At 54.0% G+C, this 19,491-nt stretch overlaps 1 protein-coding gene across 4 annotated transcripts in view; it reads left to right on the top strand.

Annotated features, from left to right (window-relative positions):
* Positions 1-6,594: 6,594 nt before the first annotated feature.
* The window catches only part of Nfatc1 (nuclear factor of activated T cells 1), a 113,801-nt gene continuing 100,904 nt past the window's right edge, over positions 6,595-19,491 (top strand). For 2 of the 4 annotated variants that reach the window (XM_028872012.2, XM_037197219.1), the window contains exon 1: positions 11,286-11,423. In XM_028872012.2, the coding sequence (XP_028727845.1) occupies positions 11,339-11,423 (85 nt within the window). In that variant the 5' untranslated portion in view covers positions 11,286-11,338. Of the gene's footprint in view, positions 7,030-11,285; positions 11,424-19,491 lie in introns of those variants that run through there. The other 2 variants (XM_028872011.2, XM_028872013.2) reach the window with 2 other exon arrangements.

The raw sequence follows: 19,491 nt of genomic DNA, 5'->3' as shown, positions 1-19,491 counted from the left end.
GGCAGGTAACTGTGGGAGTCGCCCAGCCACGCCTCCTAAGGAGCAGTATCGTTGGCTGGTGCTGGGAGAGGGCACAGACCTCGCAATGGTGGTCCCTAGGTCACTGACAATAAGCTAACTGAAGGGGTCTCTAGCAGGCCTGAACATGTCAAACACTGCAGACCTGTCTTCCCACTCCCCTTCCCTCTCCCTTCCTAACTATTCGATTACCCCCCTAAAGCTAGCCCCCAAGGTCCGGTCCCCTATTTGGCCACTGACTCTTTCCTGAGACAAAACACCAAGATGTACACAGGGCTGTAGGAATGTGTGGAGACCAGAACCTGGAAATTCTGTCATGTGTTGTCTAAACTGGCTAGTTTCCAACTCGACTCCCGAGATGTGCAAAGAAGCACAAACCATACACATCAAAACGCAGGAGACAGGATTGTCTCTGAGAATTGTCAGGTGTTATATTTAACCAAAGAAATACTACTAAAACTTTAAACTCTCTTCTGTAAATATGCTCACAGATCTGAAGTAGGGCTTGGTTAATGAAGAGGTGACATGAGGAAAATCCCAGCAAGCCCCAAGGAAGGCAAACTTCAAATAGAGCCCGCCAACAGAGAGAAGAAACTGTCAAGAAGAGCCAAGTGGAACCGCCAGAGCTGGAAGGCACAGCAACCCAGTTACTGCTGTAAACGATGCGCAGTGGGGGCTTCGCCATTGACCTGAGCTGACGCGAAGAAGGAACGGGCAGATGTGGCGCTATTCCAACTGAGATCATACGGGCCATGAACAGAGAGAGGGAGAAAGGATGAGGAGAGAGGGAGAGGGTCAAGGAGTAACAGAGTAAGGAAGCAGGAAAGTAAGGAAATGAGAGAGCGAGAGAGTGTGGAGAGAGAGAGAGAGAGAGAGAGAGAGAGAGAGAGAGAGAGAGAGAGAGAGAGAGAGAGAGGCTTAAACTATCACAAATGCGTAGACCTACCTACACCACCAGGAAAATTCTAGCAAACTCCAAGGAAGGTAAATTCCAAGAGACCAACAATCTGACCCCAAACAGTAAAACTACAGAAAGTAAAAGATGAGGGGAAAATATCAAAAGCAGAAAGGAGGGGGCGGGGTATTGTCTCTTGCAATGGAATCCCTGTAAGGTTAAGAATCAGGTTAATAACCCCTGATTCTGAGGAGAAGCAACTGAGTCTTGAAGACGATGAGACAGCATGTCCAAAGGGAACTGAGAAGAACTTGTCATATACCCCGGTACTCAACAAAGATTACTTCAAAGTCTAAGACAAATCAAATACTTTCCTAGAGAAACAAAAACCAAGAATATGCTAGTAGCCGAAGGAACCTCCTTGCAAGAAATTCAAGGTGCTCTTCAGGCAACAGCAAGAATGCCTGGACAGCAACCTGCATCTACACCAAGTGGCAGAATGCAGGAGGCAATCCCATGATTTTACAAGCCAATATAAACGCATGTTTCCTTTTATTATCACAACTCATTTAAAAAACAATCACATAAAATAACCTGTGTATAATGTAGTGTTCTGCCCATCGCTTACAGAAATGTAACCCAGGTGTGATATATTTGCCAATAACAACACAAAGTGTCTTAAGTGACTGCAGATGGTAAAGGAACAATTCCCACAATGCACTATGAGGCTTGTCACATCACGTGTCTGTAACGGTGTAGCACGTCACACCATCGGGGCCATGGGAGGACCACAGAGAAGTGATATTTCTGTGTGTCACCACAAGAGTCAGGAGAAACCCAAGGCCCCCCAACCCCACCCCCAGGTGGTTACATGTAGCTGCAAACACAAGAGCGGCCTCTCAGGGATGCTGCAAACTAGGGGAGCACTTTTCACCAAAAGCATCCTGTAATGCAAAGAAAGCAGTGAAGGACAGAAGAGACACGGAGAAAGCAGGAACCAAAAGTGAAATTCAGCCTTATCAGCTAAAACATGAAACGTGAGCAGATTAACACTCCAATCAGTCAAAGGGCGGCCGCTGTCAGACTGGATAGCAAAACATACAACTTCATGTTGTCCTCGGGAGAGACGCTTTAGGTGGAGGGGTACACACTCACTACCAGGATGGAAAACACACAACATGCCAAAGCTGGAGTGGCTATACCACTGTTGAAACAGTAGAAAGAGACCTTCAGAGGTGGGGCAGAATGGCTTCAGGGAGGAGGTCCCTTATGGCCACTACAGGCAAAGAATATGAAAAGTAAAGAACACTAGGTATCGGGGCTGGAGATGGCTCAGCGGTTAAGAACACCAACTGCTCTTCCAGAGGACCTGGGTTCAATTCCCAGCACCCACATGGCAGCTAACAACTGTCTGTCACTCTAGGATTTGACACCCTCACACAGACACACATGCAGCATTGCACATAAAATAAAAATAAATTTAAAAAAAAAAAAAAAGAACACTAGGTATCAAGAGAAGCAGTCTGGCATTGATCTTGATTTCTTGGGCACATGCCCTGGAAGGGGTTGCTGACTGACTGATTGATTGATTGATTGATTGATCATGGTTTTCCCCTTTGTTTTGTTTTTAGGGCTGTGTCAATTTCTCACCAGAAACTAAAAGGAGAAAATGTTGATCTTCGCTCATGCCTTCAGAGTCTCGTGGTTCCACTGCCTTTGTTTGGGCCTGTGGTAAAGCACAGCATCCAGGCAGCAGAGCTCACTGGGACAAAGCTGGTGACCTCAAGACCTTGGGTGACAGAGTGGAGTGTCTGGTCTCAATATGCACTTCAAGAGCATGGCATTCCACCCAGTGACCTTCCTCTTACTAGGTCCCATCTCCTAACGACCCCATCACATGCCCATGGTTCCACCAGCTGGAAAACAAGCCATGGCCTTCTGGGCCTTTTTGACCCAAACCGTAAGGCCTCGTAATGAAATGGATGATAGGCTGGTTATGGTAGATCATAGAAGGAAGGCTTCTTTCTGCACTTGTCCAGGGAAGAGGGGTGGTGGAGATTAAACAGATGTTCCACAAGTAAAACTGAAGGGTTAAGCTCTCTGAACCCCAAATTTATGGTCCCCCCCCCAAATACCCCAAGGTCTGAGAGGGAATGCTGAAGGTGCAGGAACTAACTCAAGGCAACCGTGAGGATTCACTGGACTGTTAAAAGACAGCACTTTAAAGGTAACCTGACTAGGCCCCCATAAGTGGACAGCACATCCAGAGAGGCTGTTAGCACCCATCATCAAACCAGCCAACTAACACAACCAGCCAGGTGTGCTGCAAGCCTGTCACCCGAGAACCTGAGAGGTAGACGCAAGAGCACCAGGAGGAGTTCAAGGCCAGCTTGGGCTACATGAGACTATCTTTTAAAAAATAACGCCCCTGAGTTCTGGCTTGTTAATCTCACCCTTTACAGGCTCTGGAGGAAAGCCCAGTCCCGTCCCGTTCCCCGCCCCCCCCCCCTTCCCAACACCTCACAGCCCTTGGCCTCCTCCCGTGCTGTGATGCAAAGGAGGCGGACCCAGGTGCAGTTTTAAAGAAGCCAGTACTGTGGCTCCAAATGCAGATGCAGTGAGAAGATGTGTATTTGGCTACAGATGTCTTATGTAGCTTACACAAACAAGATGCATGTGGGTGAGTGGCTCTGGGGTACGAAGAAGCTCTCCCTAGCCTGGTGCGCTGTACCTGCCCACAGCGCAGTGTGTACAGCTCCTGGATAGGCCAAGGAGGCTCCAAGTTGCAGAGTCCTGGCCCTGGCAACCCAGGCTCTGGCACTAGAAGCGCCCACCCTATCACGCTGAGGTTTCCTGGGCACTTGAGTTTTCACACCAGGTTAGAATCAACAGCTGCCAGGCTCTTGGAAACTTTGAGCCCTGGGTGGATACCCAAGTGCGCCCCAGGAGGAAGGATTTAGTGCCCAAAGACACTTTTTAGATGGTCAGCTTCTAGGGGTGTATTTGCCCCAATAATCCACAGAAGCAACAGTAATCTAAAAATAGTCTTGTTTTCTGTCCTACGCTCCTTTTAACTTCGTTAGTCATCGCCAACCCTTAAAATAAAACCCGTGTAACGTCTCTCCTGGTAGCAGCTATAAACAAACCTCCTCTAGAGGAGGCCGAAGGAAGAGGAAAAGAGGCGGTAGGGACGCGCAGGGAGCGCGGCCACAGGACGAGGCTTGAGCCCGAGGTGGCCGCAGGGCCTGGCGGACAGCGTGGAGCTGGCCGAGCTCCTGCGCCACTGCCTCCGGAACTCCCTGCGCCTGGCGTGCGGCCACCGTGGTCCCGGCAACGGCATTAAACAGAGGGAAACAGGCCCGGGATTCCGTCACCCGCAGGGGATAAGGAGGGCATTGAGACAGACAGGAAAGGGCTTTTCTGGATGGGGTGAAAAGTTATTTATTGGAGAGGGAGGGGGAGGAGCAGACAGGAGGAAGAGGAGGAGCGGGAGGAAGAAGAGAGGGAGAGGAAATGAAGGGAGAGGAGATGAAGGGTGAGAGCAGAAAGGAGAGGAGATGGAGAGGAAGAGGGGAAGGAGGAAGAGGAAGGAGCGGAGATGAAAGACGATCCTGGAAGAGTCCTGGCCCCTTCCTCCAAGCTTTCCACAGCCAGTCACGTCCGGAAAGTCCAAGAGTGTGAACAGGCCAGCGTTTCTGACAGGACGTGTCGGAACTCCTCTGGCCTCCGGAGTCCCCAAGTTCTCGGATGGGCCCTAGTCTTCCCGCCCCGCCCCGCGGATGATGCCTCCGCACTGCCCTGCCTGGTCGGGGTGGGGGTGGGGGACGGAAACTCTCAAGGCAAAATCTTGGCACCCTGGCCTGGCGACACCAGGACTCAATGAAGAGTGGATTTTGGGGGTGGGGTGGGGTGGAGAAAAGGGTCTTGGGCAGTGGGGTCTTGGCACCCCCTAGCGGCGGCCAATAGCGCAGGGAGGCTACCGCGCATCCCTGCAGGTTTTTTGGGTTCCGTTTTGGCATCCTCGCCCGACATCCCAGCATCCTCGTTGAGCCCCCAGCTACCTCATAGGTCACTCTCCACATCATCGCGGAGGCACCCTCAGCCTCGCTTCCTCCCTATCCTCTCCACTACCTATGCTAGTGCCCCCCCCCTCAATGCCAGAGGCAATTGGTGCGCGCCATGCCCAGCTCTCCACGTGAGCAGCAGGCCAGCAGGTCGTGCCCCTGAGACGTGCTGGGCATCCCCTGCGGCAATACAGCCCCCGCCGCTGCGCTTCTCCTCTGTGGTAGGCGCCGAGGCCACTGGAAGGAGCGGATAGATGCTTCTGGTGGAGTGGATGAGTTTTAGATGGGCGCTTTGGTATCATTTAACATCGGGCTCCACTTGCTGGCTGGAGCAGATTTCCCTAGGTTTAGGGGGTGTGGGGTCTTTTGGAGCACTCACTGGCTCAGTCCACGCCCCTCGAGCCCCGCAGTCTCGCCGCCCCACAGCAGACACGCTTTTTTGCTTTGTGGGTTTATTTTAAAAGCACATGAGGTGTAGGCCAATAGACTTATGATTTCTATATACCAGACGTTCTAACTGCCCAGCCCTCCAATGTCTCCCATCCAAAGCCAACAAGAAAATACGGTCGGGTTTTGGCAGCAGAGCCGCGCTTTAGGAGATGCAGGGAGATTTGAAAGAGAAAAAGTGTGAAGCGAGGCGGGACAGAATCCGCAGAAGTTCCCAAGCTCTAGCCTTCTCCAAAGCCAGAAATCTCACGGTTACGCCCACAAAAAGAAAAAAAAAAGTCACCCTGTGGTCCCCTTTCGGGTCCGCGGGCGCCGGGGCAAAAGGCACAGAGAAGGAGCCGTGCAGGTGGGCGCTCTCTCCTCGACGCGCTGCCTCTCTCCTTCTCATACAGCAAGAAATCTAGTTCGCTCAGATATTTACAGAGTAAAAATGACAGTATCTGGCTGTCCCGGGACGCCCATGCAATCTGTTAGTAATTTAGCGGGATGGGAATTTCCTTACTCCCGCCTGCCAGTGGAAGCGCTTTTCCAAATTTCCACAGCGGGGGAAGCCTGCGATTTTGCATAATGACTTCAGCATGCAAGGCGTCTCGGCACCCCTCCCCCGCCGCTCGTACCCCCAGCTCCTCATTAAAGGGGAGAGTAGCTCTCTCAGGACACCCGCGAGAAGCTGCTGCCGTCCGGGCTTGGCGCCTTCGCCCATCGCCCCCTGGCAAGCCCTTTCCTTCCCATTTCGTCCCCGCCAGTCCCTAAGTCCCCACTCTCCCCATGAGCCCTTTTTCCCTCTTAGTCTCCCCTCACCACCCTTCGCGCCCCATCTTTTCTCTTGAACACCCTTGCCCACCTCCGGGTGCCTCTGTGCACCTCTGGAAGCCCCTTCCAGTCCCTCGAGTCCTCATTACCCCCTGCTGGGTCCCTTCCCTCCCTGGGCGGCGGGCTGGTCCACCCCGGGGTACCCCTATCCAAACCAGGGCGCCCCGCTTGCCCAGTGAACTGCAGCCGCTGCGCACGGAGGGCGGCGCTCCGCGACTTGTCCCCCGGGCCCCGCGCCGGCTCGGGAGGGCAGGGGCGTGATGTCACTGCAGGGAGGGGGCGCGGGAGCGGCCGGGCGGGCGGGAGCCGGGGGAGGTGTTTTCCAGCTTTAAAAAGGCAGAAGGCAGAGCCCGGCCCTGCGTCAGAGTGAGACCGAGAGGCTCCTAACTGGGCGGCAGAGTCGCCGAGCCGAGCCGAGCGCCTGGGCACCGGCACCCCGGCGCGGCACACACCTCCGACCCCGCGGCGAGTCCCCAGCCGCAGGCAGACCTGCCACGCGTGCACACCCCCCCGCATGCCACCTCCCCACGGCGCGCGGCGCTGAGCCCGGCCCCGCGCGTGTCGGCGAGGAAGAGGTCCGACTAGGGGAGCCGGCCCGGAGCTGCTGGCCCCGCCAGCTCCCGCTCCTCCTCCTGCTGCTCGCCGCTGCCGCGACCGCCGCGTGGATGCCAAGTACCAGCTTTCCAGTCCCTTCCAAGTTTCCACTCGGCCCTTCGGCCGCAGTCTGCGGGAGCGGAGAAACTTTGCGGCCCGCGCCGCCCGCCGGCGGCACCATGAAGGCGGCCGAGGAAGGTAAGCCCTGCACCCGGTCCTTCGCCCCCCGCGTGCCCTGGCCCTCCGCGCCCGCTCGCCGCGCCCCGCTCCCATCTCTAGCCCTCCTCCCGGGCCAGGCTGCCGGGGCCGGTCTGCGCGTCCAGGGAGGGGCGCGGGCGTCCGGCCGGACAGCGTGGCACACACTGTGAAGGGTGTCCCCCTGGTGTTTCCCCGGCGCAGCCCAGATTTCTAGCGCGCTTTCTTGCCAATAGGTGTCTCCTCTTCTCTAGCGCCGAGTACTCAAACTTGGCTTTGGCTGGGGTCGCAGAGATCCCAGCTGGGGAAACTTGAATCACACCGGGGAGAGTTAAGGATGGGGCAGGGAAGGACCGTCAGAACCGGGGGAAAAAAACCACCCTAGGATGAAGTGAGGTTACTTTGGAGAGCAGACATGGAGCTGCTTCTACTTCGGGAAGGCAAGACCACCCGTTAGGGTGAAGAGCAAACCCATGACATGAACTTTGAGGGTCTTGCACACTCTCAAATGGGTCAGGTCGTAGGTGCCTCTCACTAAGTAAGGGTTTAGCCGGCTGGCCCCAAGTGGTCCAGGCTTCTAGATGCTTCTCAAGCTTGTGACCAAATGTTGCATTCCGACAAGAGTTCTACCTTAGAAAAATGCCTTGGGAAAGATCGAAGAAGATCTGCCAGATTTCAAGCTGCTTCTTCCAGGTGAAGAATATATGCTGGGATCTGCCCTGACCTGGTAGGGCCAGAAGGATGACATGGCCCGGACCCCCTGTCCCTTTGTGTCCCTTCAAAGGAACCAGTACAATAACTTTTACAACAGGTAGGCTCCTGCAGGTGTCTTTGGAACACCCTTTAAAGGGTGGCTGGATTTTCAGCAGGGGATTAACCTGACCTGTGGACAATGGAACCTGGGAGTCATGTCTCCCCATTCCTTTTTGGCTCCGAAGGTGTTATTTAAAATTACTGAACGCCAGCTGGACCCTTGCTAGGGCTGGGGCACTCCTATTTACAAGGGCAGCCATCCTTTCCACGGGCACTTGGAAGGAAAAATTAGCTTCCTGTGAGACTCTGATGCGTGTCTGGCAGGGGCAACAGTTCCCAGAGAGTCAGCCCTGGACACCTTGCTTATCTTCAGACTCAAGACTCATGAATTCAGCACAAACTGATTTAAATTTTCAGAGCTCAGCGTCCTGGGCAGAGAGTATTGTGTGAACTTTGAACCAAAGGGGGCAGGCATGGCTTGTATCACGACATTGCCTTCAATTTTAAAGAGGCCCAACTGTCGCCGCCGATGATGTCTCAGTGTTCACAGGAGGAGCTCTTGCTACAAGGAAAGTTAGCAGTGTGTTTGTTGTGGTTTGGGTTGTGAGTTTCTTGACACTTACTTCCATATACATTCGTCACTTTTTTAAAGGCTACATTTCTTCAATTGTAGAGTTACTGTTCCATTGCTCGGTAAGAAACCTCCTCTTCAAAGCTGACTTCATGGCTCACCCTTGTAGTCCTAGGTGTAACCTCAGCACCTGAAAAACTAAAACAGGAGGATTGCCGTGAGTTTGAAGCTAGCCTGGGCAACAAAGCAAGGACCAGGTGGGCCTTGGGCTACAGTATAAGACCTCATGTCAACAAAGCAAAACACACAAAGGGAGGAGTATACAAAAGGAAAAGCCATTGTGTGTGTGTGGGGGGGGGGTGTTCATTTCTTGTGTAACCTGCCTAGAGAAGGAAGTTTGAAAATGTCCCTGCTGAAGCAGTGGGTTGGAAGCAATGATGCCCTTTGATCAAATCATATTGGTCGTCGTGCTGTGTAGAAAGAATGTGTATGTACCCGGGCTAACCAGAAACTGCGATCCAGTCCCGAGACAGGCAAACCCATACAGGAGAAGGGAACTGCATGCAGCAGGTCAGTGTTGGCCATTGCTGAGGGCCATGGGGAAACCCCCTCTTCTGGAGCAGGCCTTGACCTGGGCACTAGCTGCTCCCTAAGGTCTTCCCATTCCAGCTGGATGGAAGCTCACCAGGCCCAGCCATTTCTGAAGGCCTTGTTGCTCTGCTCCGAAGAACTCCAAGAAACACAAGCCTGTAGGTAGCCACTGCGTCAGAGTTGCCTCACACAACGCCCCACGGGCTCTCCGGAGCTGAACAAAGCTGGCCCTGTTCTCCAGCCATTTAGCTTCATGGCATTGTTTCCTAATCCAGATTAGAAAATGCTGCGGCCTTGTACCCTGCTTCATCACACCCAGAGCTAGGGCTGGCCCATTAACATCTTGCAGACTTGGGAGGAAGTGGTCCAAGCTAAACACTTCTATCAAAACTGGAGTATCTGCCGAACTGGCAAACCAAGCTTCATACCTTATAGAGGATAGGCAAGGGGGCTGGCAGACGCACACGGGAGCATTTCACAAGTAATGTGTTGACTGACTCCTGTGTTAGTGAGCAGACAAGGAGGGAGCCAGAGCAGCCCCTGAGAGAAAGGCCCAGTGGGCTTCCTCCCTGTGGTCCCAGCATCTGGGGGCATGTGGGCAGGAGAAGGCAGGTGCTTTGCAACTTTAGCAAAAAGTTTTATTCAAAATTGGACAAGAAGGGATGTTAGGTGTGTGTCACTGGGGAAAAGGTGGCTGAAGGGAGATCGAGGTTTCTCCACAGAAACCAGAACTTCCATTTCCCCAAAGGTCAGCAGAAAAAGCAAACTAAAACAAAACAACGCTCCAACATGCATCTCAAAGTGAGAACTATTATTAGAAACTAAATCAGGCCAGACTGAACTATAGTTTATCACGGGAGAAAACCAGCTATTGAAACAGGGTCCTAGGAGAAGTGGCAGCCCACGTGAGGCCCAAGTTAGCCTCCGGAAAAAGCCATCCCCCAGGGCCCAGGGCTGCAGGGCAAGAGGACACAGAGGACACTTCCATCTGGAGGCAGATACGGACGCAGACCTCCTCCTCCTTTCCTTCCTGCCTCCCTCTCGGGTTCTGAGACTGGCCTCTCCTGCCCTAGCCACCATTTTCCTGGTATTCCAGATGTTGGTTCATGTGGTGCCAAGACACCAGGAAAGTTCGAACAAAACCTGGGAGAAACAGGAAAAGATGGATGGGGCTCCACAGGCCCAGGCTTTTCCTTCTGATTGCGGTGTGCACTGCACTGTCTGAGTGGGTAACGCCCAGCACCCACTCAGCCTTTGGGAGCTTTGAAGTCACCCCCTACTAGAACATGAGTGTGTAGAGTGTCTTAGGTGCTGAAAGATTGAGGTCGTTGGTGCACGAAAACAGGATCTGCTTTGAGTGAGGTGACCCCCATGGGTAAACTTGAATGGTGTGTAAGCAGCTGTGTTCTGGGACTTGACCTGAATAGAGGAGAGCACAACCCTCAGGAACCCCCACCCCCATTTCCCTGTCACGTTCAGGTAATTTCTTTAGTAAAAGCGGGGCTAGAAAATGTTCACCACCACCCCACCCCCCAACCCCCACCCCACCCCCGCCGCGCGCAGCGTTTACTGTTGGAAGTTGCAAAACTCTGAGGTGGGCTCTGGGATGCCTCCCTGCAGGTGGTTCTTTGCCGCCCATCATTCTGCTCAAGACGCAACCTGGAGGAAGCCCTAGATAGATCAGGAGAGGCCATGTTTTGAAACTTTATATATATATTTTTTTCTTTTCCTTTCTTTTCGAACTTTTGAACTAATCCAGCAGCCTTGGTCTTTTTCCTGGTGCAGGGAAACAGCAAGACCCAGGGCACCTCCTTCGGCTGTGGACTGCGCACCACGCTGAACAGGAACGAGGGGACCAGCTGCGAGGCCCGGCGGCGGGTCCAGGACGCAGCTCCAGCCCCGCCGGCCCTGCGCTCGGGTCCGGAACAACCGCACAGCCCGGCCGAGGCTGTTGCGCTCGCCTTGTAGTGGCCGGCTGTGCCGAGGTTGGGGCGCAGACGCCGGGGCTGCTTGAGGGGGACTGAGTTTCTGCGGGGAGAGGGTGTCCTACGGGAGACCGAGGTCCCCAGGGGAGGCGGGGACCCGGAGGAGCTGCGCGGGATCCTGCAGCGACCAGGCATCCCGTTGAGGGGCGGGGATGTCCCTCGGACCGCGCGGTCCTGCGGGCGCGAGTGGAGCCCAGGCTGCGCTCGGGCTCGCGCGCGGAGTTTATTTAAAACTCGGAAGCCGGCGGCCGCGAGCAGCTTGTTTATGTAAACCCGGAAACACCCGGGGGGACAGGGGCGGGACCGGGGCGGGAGGCCGGGGAGGGGACAGGGGAGGGGACAGGAGGCGGGGGCCGCGTCACGCCGGGGACGCGCGCGAGCGCCGGGCGCACCAGTGCCGCGCGACCCCGACATGACGGGGCTGGAGCAGGACCCGGAGTTCGACTTCGATTTCCTCTTCGAGTTCGATCAGAGCGGCGGGGGCGCCGCGGCCGCAGGTGGGTCCGGCGGGGGGCGGCGGGCGCCTGCACCCCGCCGTGGGCCTGAGTTTGCTGAGGTCGCCGGTGCCCGCCCCAACCTGGCACCAGCCGGGACCCCGGGCCGCCGCCCTGTGCGGCCAGGAGCGTCACAGACCAAGTTGCTGCCGGCCGCGAGGAGGCGGGAGGCCACCTGTGGGGCGAGCCTGCCACGCTCACCCGCCGGGGCACTTCCTGGCATCGGAGCACCCGGCCCCGGGAGAGGGCTCACCCCTCCTTCCAGGAGGCCCTTACCCGCGGGGAGGCTGTGTCCGGCGCAGGACTTGGACCTCGTAGTCCGGGGACAGATGGTCAGCGGCGCTGCCAGAGGGCGGTCGGAAGCCGCCCTTTCTGAGAGCCCGGCTGCTACCGCTGGGCCCCGGGGACCCGGAGCCAGGAGGCCCGGTCCTGTGCTGACCGCCACCGCAGCTCCCTCAGCAGGAAGGCTCTACCACTTGGGTTTTCAGTCCACACCTCAGCAATAGAACCTGTCTTTCATTTTCTCTTCTCTCTGTCGAAAGTAAAGCTTTCAGCTAGGCCAACAATCAATGTGCTGTTTCCCCAAACTTGATTCTCCTAAACCATGACAGCCCGTTCCAGCCCCCCTCCTAGTAGTTTGGCTCTTGTCTCCATCTGACTTTCTGTTCCAAGTTGCACACAGCCCCCAGACAGCGTTCTGTGCTTTCCTTGGGATCTGCATTCCAGACTTGTGGGGACAGAACAGACAGGACACTTGCAGCGCACCTCTGAAATGAGTGTGTCGTGCTTCTGTAACATCCACTACCCTTTTTTTAAAAAGTTCAACATCTTGTTCGCCTTTGAAGATGAGTGCTCTGACTCCGCTGTCACCACCCAGCAACTATCATCTGCCCCCAACCCCAACACACCCCCCAAACCTTTTCTGATAGGTTTGTTTTCTTCTTCCAAGGCCCAGGTTACAGGCTGTGGGGTGAGTGGCATCCAAGGCAGGCAGAATCTGAAGAAAGGCAACTGCTGGGAAGAGATCAGGGCTGGAAGTGGAGACCCTTGATCTCTCTTGGCCGTGTTGCTTTGGGGAAGTTAGATTTGGTGCTGTAGCAGTGCATGGGGCATTCTTGAGCTCTCTCCAGAACGCTCAAGCTCCAGGTTAGAGCTTACTCCTGACCTCTTCTTAGGGTGTCCATGCTGGATTTGGATGAGTGTGGGTCACCATGGCTCTTTGGCTCCCCTGCGATGCCCTCAGCTCCTGTCTCTTTAGGGATAAAGTCATGGGGTTGAGCGTAGCCTTCCTGGGCTCCCCAAGCTGCCTGCTGTTTGGGTAAGGCTTCACTGCCTTCCAGTGACGCCCTTGTTGGCTCTGAATAGACAACTGGCTACAGACCCAACAACAGGAACAGGGACAAGGCTCCAGAACCTCATGGTGGCCTGTGGACTGCTTGGGGGACGAGTATCCTGCTGGCTGTTATACCTCAAGGGAGGATGCAAACTTGGTAGTCATTTCCACAGACCTAGGCTGAGAATCTTTGAGGGCAAGGGTGTGTGCGTACTTGCTCGGGCAGACGGTTAGTGGATCTCAGCACGACCAGCAACTCTCCCCACACGCCAGGATCTTTGACTCATAAGTGGACACAGCAGCTTTTCACTTGTGTTTTTCCATGTTGGGACCCATAATGCCAAAGTTAAGAGCCATCCAGGACCATTCAGGAAGGAACACAGGATGACAGTTTCGGCTGTTATCCACGAAGAAGACCCCGAGTAGAGGCTTTGCTGAGCCCCAGGCTCCCTTCTGGCCTGGGAAGCAGGTGGCTCCTTGAACTCTGAGTGGCAGGTGGGTTTAGGTCACATCCTCCCCTCATGCATGTGAGGGAGCCTTGCTTTTGATGTTTTTTTTTTTTCTCTGAAGTAGAGTGAAAAGGTGAAGTCTTGTGTCTCACGACAGCTCAGGCTAGATGTGGCCGTCACAATACAGTGTCCCTGGAACAGGGTGCTCCCTAGAGCTACACAGAGGTGCAGGGATGTGCCTGGGATGTCCCTGTGAATCCCCGTGGGTCACGGCCTCAGTGAAGCTGAGGTGCTTGCAGCTTGCAGGTCACAGGTTACTGGAGAGAGCTCTGGGCAAGGGAGGCCACACTGGGAAGAACTCTTTCTCCCTCTTACAGAGTTGAGAGAAGGTGCTGGAAGGCATTCTACATGTACAATATATGTTACATTTCTCTGTGTGTGTGACACACACACACACACACACACACATGTGTAAGAAGGAGAGAGAGAGTGGGAAGATGGGAAGAGAGAGTCTGACTTGGGCTTTTCTCTCTTATTACCAATATCATAATTGCATTTTATTAATTATCCAATTACATTATTTATACTACACAGTCATATGGAGTTACTAAACGCTCCAGTCCCTACTGAAAGGTAGAAAGAGCTTCATATCACCTGGAATGGGTCTAAACTTAGGTTCAGTAATGAGTAAACAATTCTGAGATCAACTACAAAATAACATTTGAGTTTTATATATCATACTGAGCAACGAATTCATGTGTTTTTTTTTTTTAAAGGACATGGCTACCCCAGAACAAGGGGACACAGTCCCCCCCCCCTCCACTCACCCATAGAGGGCAGGCTGGGCTGCAATGGGCCTAGGCAAGTCCACATTGTTGCTCCCATCAGGTACCCATCCTGTTAGTCTTTACCGGACTCTTTGGAGGGAAGGATTGTGCCTGGTGCTTTATTTCAAAGTGCTCAGCAGGGGCCAGAGGTAGACATACAATAGCCACTTGTGAGGAGAGGAGAGGAGAGGAGAGGAGAGGAGAGGAGAGGAGAGGAGAGGAGAGGAGAGGAGAGGAGAGGAGAGGAGAGGAGAGGAGAGGAGAGGGCATTTTAAAGTAAGCAGCCTAGGGCAGAACAGGACTTTCGAGCAATACCGCCTTCCAGTATCAGACACCTTCTGCCTCCACCCTGCCAACCAGTGGGCCAGCCTCAGCTTTTGGGGAGAAGGCAGGGCCACAGACTCCCTTCTGGGGCTCAGGAAATAGCTGCTTTGCTTGTCAGCTGGGAGGCGGGTGTGCCGCTTCCCGCCCCAGGGCTCCTGTTTTGTAAGTTATTTTGGCCTGGCCGCTTAGCTCTGTCTCCGTGGCAACTCAAGAGGAAACTGGCCAAGGCCCTGGGCCCAGACAGCTCTGCCCACCGGCTTCAGGCTTCAACAGTGTTCCAGTGGAAAGGGGGCTCTGCTGCCATGGGATTTGGAAGAGCTGTTATTCTAAAGTGTTTTCTGCTGAGGAGAGGAACTTCTCCTTTCCAGCAGGACGTAGGGGAGCCCATGTGGGTCTGTCAGTCCCCACCATAAGAATCCACGGGAGGAGTGGGCCTTGCCCCAGGAGAGCCCTGAGGATGCTAGGGCTTGATGTTTTTGGAAAAGGACTTCAGTCTTTGCTGGGAGCAGCAGCCTCACTGCGTTCAAGTCCTATAGCTGTTTTTCTCAAGGGCAAACTTGCCCGTGTGAGCAGGATCTGTTAGCTCTGTAGCAGGTTTTCAAAGGAAGGCCTGGCTATGCCGGAGCACCTTGGAAAACAGAACAAGTGAAAGCCATGTTTTAGTCCGCACCCGAGGGAATGCTGGAGGTCTTCGAGGAACGATGTGGACCCAGGCTGGACACAGGCCCCTTGAGCATGCTGTCACGGTGAGCTTATTTGTGGATCATTGGGTGACATTTTCTGTTGCTTCAGTGAGTCCAGCTCTCCGTCCCGTAAATCTCCCTTCGGCATATCGTTGCAATGACAGTACTTCAGAACCTGCCGCTGTCTGTCACTTCACAGGACTGACCCCGTCGTCGTCCACGCTGTCCTCACTAGGTAGCACCATCCAAGGTGCTAAGCAAACAGCAAGGACTAGGCTACCCCGTACTGTTCTGTTTCCTCTTGTCTCCTCCCTAAGTGTGGAAACTTGCAGCCTCTCCCGTGCCCTGCAGGCTCTCTTGCGTGTAGAAAGGACCAGGGTGGGCAGGCATCTGGAGCACAGGACCTGGCTGGCAGGCTCTCGCCGGTTCTATTTCTAGCGTCAAGTCCTGCAGCGCATGCAGCCCTGGGCAAGGCTAAAGGGGTGTTCCTTAAAATGAAAGGTGAAAGTTGGCTGCGATGGATGGGTCCCGCTCTGTGCTTGTGAGCCGTGAGTTCTGGGGGTGGCTATGAGAGCCACGTTTATGGGACAGCATCACGTACGTGTGGTGTGGCAGACACACAGCATTGCCTTCACTCGCTTCTGACAAAAATGCCACGTGCTCTGAACCGGAGCACCTACAGAGAGATTTCACAGCAGGTGCCATAGGTCGCCTGGTGGGAAGGAAACAGGCATTCTCCTGTAGCATGTCTTAAAAGGAGATAGAGCAGGTGCTGCCATGGAGTGCACTATTCAGAAGTAATGCTTTGGTACAGCTGAAGTAAATTCTCCCACAGAAGCAGAATGTTTTGGTCAGTACTGGCTTGTTGGTTTGCCGAGGCTGGTAGGAGGTAGCCAGCCCCAAGAACTCTGGATTTGCCCAGCGTTGCCGGGACCCCCCATCACGTCCATGTGGAGTTCTGCATGCAGCAGGGTGATTGACAGAAGTGAGCAAAAACCTGGCGATCTGTGGCACCTGCAGAGGATGGCCATGCCTTCATTACATTTTATTACATAATAGAGAGGATGCTGTGAGAGGTCTTTGCTTTCGATTATGCTTTTCTTACTGGGGTGTCCTGCACCTCAGTTTAGTGACCCATTCAGCAAAAGCCAGGCTGCCAGGCACAGCAGCGTCTGATGTTACATAATCGGTCCCGACATCTCAGGGCTGGTAAGGAAATTACTGGGAAGCTTGGTGTCCTTACAGCCGCTCTAGAGCAACCCCTGTGAATAGGTGGAAGTTAGTGCAGGTGGAGGGCTAACCCTGCCCCACAGGCCCAGGCTTTGTAGCAAGAGGAAGCTGAACTCAGCCACCCGCCATGGAGTCAGTCAGTGGGCACGTTGACTCCAGAGGATTAAGAGAGGCAGACACACCTCTCACAGACAGGTGTTTAAGCTTCCATTCTGGAGACTGACCGAGGAAACCCATGTGTACGTTAGTTGGTTTTATTTTGAACATGTTTTTGAGAAAGGCGCTCGTGTAGCCCCAGGCCAGTTTCTAACTCACTATGTAGCCAAGAGAGCTTCTAATTCATGATCCTCCTGCCTCCACCTCCTGAGTGCTGGCCTCACAGGTGTGTCTGGTTTATGTGTTGCTAGGCATTGAATCCAAGGCTTTGCTAATGCCCGTCAAGTACTTACTTACTGAACTATATTCTAGCTCTGTTCTGTTTCTTAATTAGTGTTCTATGGATTTTTCTTTGCCCTGTTGATTCCTATTTTATTAAACATTTTGGTTTAAGTGAAGGCCCCTCCTGTAATGTCCTTGGGCCCGTGTGCCATGTTCCACAACTTCCTCTTCCTCTGCATCTGGGCCCAGAACGAGAAAAGCTCCTTCTTCCTCCTTCTCGGGGCCTTAGAAAAACCTATTGCTAAGTCAGCCCCAAGGAGACGAGGAGAGATTTGCCATATCATCTGCCCTCTGCCTGCCGCCCAGCCTTGTCTTCTGGAATCTTCCAGTTCCGCAGGCAGCTGGAGCCCTGGCCTCAACACTGCAGGGGTGTCAAGGCAGGACTGAGGACAGCCCGGGACTTACTTTGCTTGTTGCTAGGAGTTTCTAGAGAACTCTTCAAATTTTCCTTCCCACCAAAAGAAGGTGGTCAGCTGCAGGGCCAGCCCTGGCCTGGAGTTCACAGGATTCTTTCATTTGGGAGACAGAGAACACAGGAGCCAGGTCCTGCCCAATTGCAGGTAGGCCTCCTTCGGGGCCTGGCAGCTCAGGGCAGTGGAGGGCTGGTCTGGGTCTTCAGACCGCACCTCTCTGTGGAGAACGGGGCAGGCACTGGGCTCAGCTTGCCCAGGGTGTGAACAGCTGCTCTGATGCCAGTGTTTCCCATTAGCCTGAGTCTCAGACTTCTTTGTCTTCTGGAGTTGGGTTCCGCTAAGACGAAAGATTTATTTATTTTATGTGTGAGTATTTTGCCTACGTGTATAGATATGCACCACATGTGTGTCTGGCACCTACGGAGGTCAGAAGAGGGCATTAGATCCCCTGGAACCAGAGTTACAGGTGGTTGTGAACCACCATGTGAGTGCTGGGAATTGAACCCAGGTCTTCTGCAAGAGCAGCACACATTCCTAACCACCAAGCCACCTCTCCAGTCTTGAAAGTCAGCTTCTTTCTGTTATTCCAGTAACATAACTGGCAGGCTTCCCACAGTGCAGAGAGCTCCAGACACATGTGGCAGCGCAATGTTGGCAGGACTGGACTTCCCAAGCAGGTCAGCTGCCTGCCCAGGGCTGGGGCCCGTGAAGCCATCCCACCTGGGTGCTGTCTGGGCGGTGTCCATGGCACCCACGTGGGTATGGTTGCCGCCGTTCTCAGGATGTGTACCTCAAGCACCTCTGTTCAGAGGTGGTGCCTCTGGCAGAAGCTTGCCTGGCCACACTGCTCCACACACCTGCTGCAGGCTGTGCCCTGGGATGTGGACCCTTCTGCAACCCTGGTGGTAGCAAGGCTCAGAAGGCTGGAGAGCAGAGCACAGATGACCTCATCCTCGAGGCCCTTTGAGTGATGAGCAGGGAGGGTCATGAAGGACTCGCCTGTCTGTGGGTGGCAGTGAGTCTGTGATTTCTAAAGATGACCAGAAGGGGCCTGGCTGAATGTGAGCAAAGTGGTGACCACTAGAGAAACTTCCTGAAGGGGGCATGTTTCAGAGGATGTAAATACATCAGGGAGCACCGAGCCAGAAATCCAAGTTCAGAGCTGAGGCCGAATCTAGAGAAGCAATCGTTCTTTCAACTTGTAACTGACTGTAAGACCCCAACGCTGGTAAAGGCATTGTTGAAATCAGTTACTGAAACTCCTACCCTGTTAATCTAGCATTTCCTCCTCCCTTTTACCAGTATTCTAATTAGCAATGACACGGTGACATTTTGGGGTTCCCCACCTTACACTCCTGGCTTTGGTTGACTCGTTAAGACCTGAATTCTTATCTGAAGATGGGCAGATCCTGGTCACACCTCCTTAGCTGTGGAACATTGAGTGTGCTTTTCCCCAGAAAGTTCTAGATTAGAAAGTGCTGCACCAGCAGAGGGAGGATCTCTACAGCAGCGTCTTTCCATGTGTCTACCACCTGTCTGGGACAGCAAAGCACAGGATGCACAGAGAATCTCCTTCCTCCCTCTGCCTCCTCCTCTTCCTCCTTGCCTCCCTTCTCCTTTTGCCAAGATGAATCTTTAGACAGCCTCTGGCCGTAGCAGGAGAGAAGACAGCTTCTGGACATAGGTGTCCTTAGTGCTGCTCCCACATGGGGTCCCTGGTAACCTGCTCCAGACTTCTCTGCTGGTCACCTCACAGAGGAGCCGGGACATCTGTTTCACCAACCAGCCTTTGGTCTTTAGGCTTGATTTTTCCCACTTGAACTTGTTCTACCAACGGGGCTCTTCGGGGCTAGTGTTCTTTCTCATTATGTTCTATGGACAGTCTGTACGCCGCCCCCCATCAGTCTTCCCCACGGCTGCACTTGGGGTACTGCGGGTGGCCTGCCTCTGTCCAAGGCTTCAAGGCACAGCTGGACATGGAGGCTTACTGACAGTGAGCAGCTCTGCACTTTTTTCCAATGCTCACGGAGACAGCGTGAGCTTAGGAACTCAGCAAAGGCCTTCTCTAAGACCCGGATGACACCAACGACCAGTCCTGTCTCCTCAGAAGTGTTGTCTTCTCTAAAATGTGGCTTTGGAGTAGTTTAGAACAGTGTCATTTTCTGTGTTAGGCTCCAGCTTCCCAAGGTACGGCATTCAGACCCGGCCATGGTGCTTTCGTAGGACAAGGACCCTCCAACCATGGCATTGGCGGGAAGGCCCACCCCACACGAATGCAGCTTCCTGCTTCGGGTTGCTTCTGATTCCTCTGGCTGTCCCTTGTTCCTCTTTGTCCCAGCTCTAGCCTTTCCAGAGGGCCACTATGACTCAGGAA

Source organism: Peromyscus leucopus, chromosome 19, assembly GCF_004664715.2.
Source record: "Peromyscus leucopus breed LL Stock chromosome 19, UCI_PerLeu_2.1, whole genome shotgun sequence".
In the NCBI taxonomy this organism is placed as follows: domain Eukaryota; kingdom Metazoa; phylum Chordata; class Mammalia; order Rodentia; family Cricetidae; genus Peromyscus; species Peromyscus leucopus.
The sequence above is the reverse complement of the archived record's forward strand: the minus strand, read 5'-3'. Positions and strand labels throughout refer to the sequence as shown.